Genomic DNA, 6,897 nt, shown 5'->3' with positions numbered 1-6,897 from the left:
AGTGGCTTACCTGATGTTGTAGTGGTCCGTTTCACCCGCCAAATATTACTTGGACTTATCTTCACTCCCAAGGAATAATGCATAGCGATGTGAAGTGCATTCTTAAGGTGGTGGCCGATGGTGAGGGTGTGATTGCAGGACGCCGGCGTACAAGGCACGTGGAGAGAAGTAGAAATTTTCTGCTGATGTGTGGGCACTTGGATGTGTAGTGTTGGAAATGATAACAGAAGAGCCACTTTGGCACTATCTACATGATAATGACACTGTTAAAGTACTTTATCGGATTAGTTTTTGGGATGAGGTGCCAGAAATTCCAAGCCATGTCTCAGAAGAAGGAAGGATTTTTTGGCGAAATGTTTCAAGAGAGACCCTAGTGAGAGGGGGTTGGTTAAGGAACTTCTTGGGCATGGATTTGTTCATGCCTTTAATGAGCATATTGATTAGGAGCTCGAGTTGGGTAGTTTTGAGCATTTATATACTTCCATGGGTGTGTTAGAGACGGAATAGGACTATACATAGACAACAACATCCGATTCTTGTTGTCATCCTTTGAAAAGTCCTATTAATTCTGCTTTTACTTATGCTTCCTTCACGGATTGAAATTTGCTTAAAGGGGTATTGAGATTAGGGTTAAAAAAATGGTAATTTGAGATTTTTAAGTATTAAAATTAAGGTTTTTAGACAATGGAGGTATTTGAGATTTGGGAAAGAAGAGAAGAAGGGTTGAAGATAATGGTGGGGTAATTCTGAAATTTTATTAAAAAGTCAACATAAATTTAGGATTTGGATACTTATGTCGTACGGAATCCATCTTTGATGGATACAACATTAGTTTCCTTCTTTAATGAGTACTTTTGTCAGCGTTCGTAAAGTTCATGGGTACAAATAGTTGTTTTTCCTTAATTTATTAATAAAATCTTTTAAAAAATAATTTAAAAATGACTCATTTTAAAGGACTAATTTAAATTGTATATAAAAGTAACCATGCTAAGTGGATGGTGATAACTGTCCTGAAAATTGAGATACTACTGCATGATAAAGCATACACAAGTGAAAAATGGAAGTGAAATTTCAATTATGGAGCAATCTGCAGACATTATTAATTAAGGCGTCTAAGGTACAATACATCAATACAATAACAAATTCTAGCAAATTAGGCGACCAAGATAACTAAAGTTACATCAAACACCATCTTCATGCATTTCTTTGTGGTCAGTCAAATCTTAAGTGGTGACGCCTAAAAAACAAATCAGCACTATATTTCTGTCATCACATAAAAGTATTCACTTCAACAGGACTAGATTTTGCCCTGTTGTTCTTGCTGTATTTTCTTACATATTCTTCTTGGAGACTGAGTGTGACAATCTCCTATCCAAGACTTGTAGCTTCTTGCGGAGGTTGTGATTCTCCTCAAGTACACGCTGGTACTCAAGAAGAAAACCCTGAAATTGTTTTCTCAAAGCAGTTACATTGGCTTCTGCAACATCAACGTCTTTAGCTTTAGAGTTGAGATCAGATTCTAACTGTATAAGCTCCACTTTCAATTTGTCTCTTTCTTCTTCCAATGCTTTAGTTGCCTCCAATCTTTTCATTACCACAAGATTCTTTCTTCTAATTCGGAGTTCTCTCATGCAGTGATGTAATCTATCTATTATAACTGCAAGAAAAAGGACGGCACCTGCAAATTATTTGCCAAAACTGAATGACAAATAATCCCTTTGAAATTCAGAAGATTAAAGGATACTAAACACAACATAATTATGGTACTAATGTCCTTGTGAACCAAGTGCGATGTTGAAAAACCATATACCAAAAATAGCAAAGATACCAATGAGAGTATTTTGAAGGAGATGATTGGCCATGAGAAGCTGATCGGTGGGATTGAGATGAACATGGCCATCATCATGGATTTGTCGCTTCTGAATGTTGATTATTCCGTAGACGCCGGAAAGAAGGAGGGCTACAAGGGAGGCGGCGGCAGTGTTGAGGACGAGGGGCCCGCGGGCACGCTTGAGGCGGTCAAGGGTGAGGATGAGAAGCTTTCTAAATGGGGTCTTGAATAGAAGAATTACAATCACAACCGCCTCCCAAAATATGAGGAGGAACAACACCTCAATCATCACTCCTGATTCTTCTTTGTGTCTCAGATCGCAAGTTTCATTGGGATCACATCCCACTCACTCACGGACACATCATCATCACATACTATGTGACCTAATGTTCTTTTGTTTGAATCAAGATCTATCTCTGATTTTTGGTCAACACTTTGAGATGATTGTTCATGCCCTATTTCTTGAGTTGGGCCTTGATTTTTTTACTCTTAGTAACCATACATCGGCATGTGTTGCAGTTTTCCACCTCATATTAGAGAAATATGGTTTTGATGAATAATATCGATTATCAAAGTTAATCCTTGGGCTCAAATACCAAAACAAACAAAAAAATTCAATTCTACACATTAAAAAGTAAAAAAAAAAACTCGCTGCTTCTTAATATTTATTTTCAATTTATAATAACGATTTTATATTTTTGAATAAATTACCAATCCAGCCCCTGTCTATTTTTTAAAATGACAACGCGATCCCTCAAGAAAAAAATGATCCAATTTGGTCCCTATCTTTTATTTCGTGACACAATGCGGTTTTTGTGACTGTTTCTCCGTCAACTCTGAACGAAAAATGCTAACGTATCAGATTCAAAAATGGACAGGGACCTAATTATCTATAGATTTAAATTTGTTAAGGGTTTATTTGTCTTTATATTTTAAACGATATTTTTTTCAAATTCATTTAAAAATAATATTAATATAATGAATAAAAAATAATTTGAAAAAGATATCGTTTAAAAGATAAGGACAAATAAATCTTTAACTAATTTAAATTTAGAGACAATTAAATTCCTATCCATTTTTGAACCTAACACGTCAGCATTTTCCGTTCAGAATTAACGGAGAAGAAGGAGTTACAGAGACCGCGTTGTGTTACGAAATAAAGGACAAGAACCGAAGTGGATCATTTTTTTCTTGAGAGGTCGCATTGTCATTATGAGAAATTGACAGGGGCCGAATTAGTAGTTCCCTCTATATTTTTACAACTACAGAATTTTTTTCACCTTATATTATTTATTGCACTATACAAATGAATGGTAAAAAAGAATATATAGACTAAAAAAGCTTGCTAGCAAACACCTCATTATCACCATCACATTCATAACAATCTGCAAATTGTGTTTGTTCAAAGCGGGTCCTACCAAATTGTAGAGCCATTTTGATTTCAAATGAGTCTCTATTTTCTCTCAAAACAGGGTCTCTCTCATTCACACTCAACTCTATACTCGCTTCCTTGAACTTAAAAAAAACAGCAGTTTCTCCATACAACTTAAACACCATGCTAACTTGACTACCATGTTCCAATGTGTTTAAAACACTTGCCAATGCTCCACAAATCACACTAATCATCAATCCTCCATTGTTCACTAATGAAGAACAAGCTGATCCCAAAGCTACAAGCCGTGTTACTTCTCTCTGTACATATATAATTTCAATTCATGAAGGTCGCATTTTCTTATTATTTCCACCAAACCAATCATACAAAGTGAGTGTTGGGAAAACTCAACACAGGTTTAAATCAAGAACCTGTCTAACAGCGGAAGCACCAAAAATAATTTTCCCACAACCTGTGCAATTAAATGGGCAACACCAAAGATACTCCAAACAACAAATATAATGGCAGAAATTAAATAACCAGACACCAGAATTTTAACGTGGGAAAACCCCCCAAAAGAGGGACAAAAAACCCACGGGACCTGGTCCAGAAAAATCTTCCACTATCAGAATAATGGGTACACAAATAGTCTTCCTAGTAACACTAGGGCATCTCAACAATCAACAAAATACATCATCAAAACTGATGGAATCAACATAAACCCTCCACAAAAGTGGGTATCTCAAATCAAGCAAAAGAGAAGGCAATACAACAAATAAGTTATATCCTAATGTTCATCTCTACACCAGGAATAACATACTAAAATTTCATAAGAAATGGAGCAAGTTTACCAATTTAATAAGATCAAAGTTGGCTTGCCCTTTTCCCCCAAATTCTTCTCCTCTTCGGCGCTGTAACCTATTTCATTCCTTTTCATTCAAAAACAAAGAATGAAAAGCTCTTCTCTCTCCCGTGCTTCCGTGGCTAATAGCCACCTTATTTCTTTTTTTTTTTGTTTTAAAGTTGTGGGCCCCACTTGGTTGGGGACCCACCAACAAATCTCCCCCTCACCAACTCAAGTGGGGATAGGCTGCTCCACCAAGCCCGCCTTCTCTTTGCAGGAATCAAACTTCATTGCAGGTAAACTCTTAGTCATCATATCTGAACCATTATCATCAGTATGGATCTTCTCTAGTGCATATGACTTCATCTCAAGCGCTTGACGTATCCAATGATACCTCACCTCTATATGCTTCGATCTAGAATGAAACGTCGGATTCTTGCTGAGATGGATAGCACTCTGACTGTCACAAAATAACACAAACTTCTCTTGATTGATGCCTAACTCTTGTAGGAATTTCTTCATCCACAAGAGTTTCTTAGAAGCTTCAACAACAGCAATGTATTCTGCCTCTGTAGTAGACAAAGCAACACATTTCTGAAGTCGAGATTGCCACGATACAGCTCCCCTTGAATCAAGATCCCCAGCCATATCCGCATCTGTGTAACCATCCAACACAGGTTGGCCACTCCCAAAGCATAAACAAACTCTGGAAGTACCATTAAGGTATCTGAGAATCCACTTCACTGCTTGCCAGTGTTCCTTGCCAGGATTAGAGAGAATCCGACTAACAACTCCAACTGCATGAGCAATATCTGGCCTGGTGCAAACCATAGCATACATCAAACTGCCAACTGCAGATGCATATGGAATCTTCTTCATTTCCGCTTTCTCTTTCTCATTTGTAGGACATTGCTGCGAACTCAGCTTGAAATGACTAGCAAGTGGAGTACTAACAGGTTTGGAATTACTCATGCTAAACCTCTCTAAAACCTTCTCAATGTACTTCTGTTGTGACAACCACAGTTTCCCATTCTTCCTGTCACGAGTGATACTCATGCCAAGGATTTTCTTTGCAGGACCCAAATCCTTCATAGCAAAGGATCTGTTCAAGTCTTTCTTAAGACTTTCAATCTTCTTAGTGTCATGACCAACAATCAACATGTCATCAACATAAAGCAAGAGAATTATAAAATCACCATCAGAGAATTTCTTAACATATACACAATGATCAGAAGAAGTCTTACTGTACCCATGACCTTCCATGAAGGAATCAAACTTCATGTACCACTGCCTTGGCGCTTGCTTCAGCCCATATAAGCTCTTCTTCAACTTGCATACAAGATGCTCCTTTCCTTTAACCTCGAAACCCTCTGGTTGCTCCATATAGATTTCTTTATCTATGTCACCGTGAAGGAATGCAGTCTTCACATCAAGCTGCTCAACTTCTAAATTCAAGCTAGCCGCCAATCCAAGCACAACTCGAATAGAGGACATCTTCACAACTGGAGAGAAAATCTCCTCAAAATCAATACCTTTCTTTTGCTCAAAGCCTTTCACAACCAATCGAGCTTTGTACCTTGGTCGTGAGACACTTTCATCCGCTTTCAATTTGAACACCCATTTATTCTTGAATGCTCTTTTACCCTTCGGCAACTTCACCAATTCAAAAGTATGATTCTCATGCAAGGATTTCATTTCTTCTTGCATGGCCTTCAACCAATCTTCCTTATGCTCATCAGACATAGCTTCCTGGTAGCTCTCTGGCTCTCCAGTCTCAGTGTTCATCACATACTCATGAGGAGAGTATTTATGAGAAGGATGACGCTCTCTAGTAGATCTTCTCAATTCAGGCTCAACTGGTGGTTCAGGTGGAACTTCAACATCTGGCACCTCAGGTTGAGGTGTAGGTTCATCATGCAAATCATCACCATCATTATCAACTTGTACATCTCCTCCATCAATAGGAGGTCTAGTGGAAGGACCAGGTTCATCATCAACAGAACGTCTAACAGTTACTGTTGGCTTATCTGTCTTCTCAAGATCTTCAATAGTTTGGTCTTCAAGAAAAATCACATCTCGGCTTCTAATTATCTTCTTGCTCACCGGATCCCATAATCTGTAACCAAAGTCTTCGTGACCATAACCCATGAAGATACACTGCTTTGACTTCCCATCAAGTTTAGACCTTTCATCTCTTGGAATGTGAACAAAAGCTCTGCAGCCAAACACTCTCAAGTGACTATAGGAGACATCTTTCCCTCTCCAAACTTTCTCTGGAACATCACTATTAAGTGGAACAGAAGGAGAAAGGTTGATCAAATCTACTGCAGTCCTCATCGCTTCACCCCAAAAGGATTTAGGCAACTTTGCATGAGAGAGCATACACCTGACTCTATCATTGATAGTGCGATTCATTCTCTCTGCAACTCCATTATGTTGAGGAGTCTTAGGAACCGTCTTCTCAAGCTTGATCCCATGTCCTTTACAATACTCTTCAAACGGACCCCTGTATTCACCACCATTATCTGCTCGAACACATTTTAATTTCCTTCCTGTTTCTCTTTCAACACTTGCATGAAAGTGTTTGAAGATACCGAGCACCTGGTCTTTAGATTTCAAAACAAAAGCCCACACTTTTCGAGAATAATCATCAATAAAAGTAACAAAATATGATGCACCACCTAGTGTCTTAGCATCCATAGTGCAAACATCAGTGTGAACTAAATCTAGAACATGTGATCTCCTATGAGGTCCAGAATTATGAAATGATACTCTAGCATGCTTTCCAACAAAACAATGAGTGCAAGTATTTAAAGTTGTACCTTTCACGGGAAGTGAGTGCTTCTTGGC

The 6,897-nt window shown here is 38.1% G+C and overlaps 1 protein-coding gene across 3 annotated transcripts; it reads right to left on the bottom strand.

The window, feature by feature from the left end:
• Positions 1–1,069: 1,069 nt before the first annotated feature.
• Positions 1,070–2,333, bottom strand: LOC130936673 (uncharacterized). 3 transcript variants are annotated; one of them, XM_057866798.1, is made up of 2 exons: positions 1,811–2,333; positions 1,070–1,657 (listed from the first exon to the last, which is right to left on the bottom strand). In XM_057866798.1, exons 1-2 carry the CDS (start codon positions 2,118–2,120, stop codon positions 1,332–1,334), a joined length of 636 nt encoding a protein of 211 aa, XP_057722781.1. In that variant the 5' UTR covers positions 2,121–2,333; the 3' UTR covers positions 1,070–1,331. The 3 variants fall into 3 exon arrangements, with proteins under 3 accessions (XP_057722781.1, XP_057722790.1, XP_057722775.1); XM_057866807.1 differs by having other exon boundaries at positions 1,829–2,332; XM_057866792.1 differs by having other exon boundaries at positions 1,070–1,678; positions 1,829–2,327.
• Positions 2,334–6,897: the final 4,564 nt, after the last annotated feature.

The sequence above is a fragment of the Arachis stenosperma genome, chromosome 1 (assembly GCF_014773155.1).
Source record: "Arachis stenosperma cultivar V10309 chromosome 1, arast.V10309.gnm1.PFL2, whole genome shotgun sequence".
Lineage (NCBI taxonomy): Eukaryota > Viridiplantae > Streptophyta > Magnoliopsida > Fabales > Fabaceae > Arachis > Arachis stenosperma.
This window is presented reverse-complemented; position numbering and strand designations above follow the sequence as displayed.

Coding starts and splice junctions, on each gene's coding strand:
- LOC130936673 (XM_057866792.1), bottom strand. CDS start 2,120: ATGATTGAGGTGTTGTTCCTCCTCATATTTTGGGAGGCGGTTGTGATT. Junction 1,679..1,828: donor CCTTCAAAATACTCTCATTG/GTATCTTTGCTA, acceptor AATAATTTGCAG/GTGCCGTCCTTTTTCTTGCA.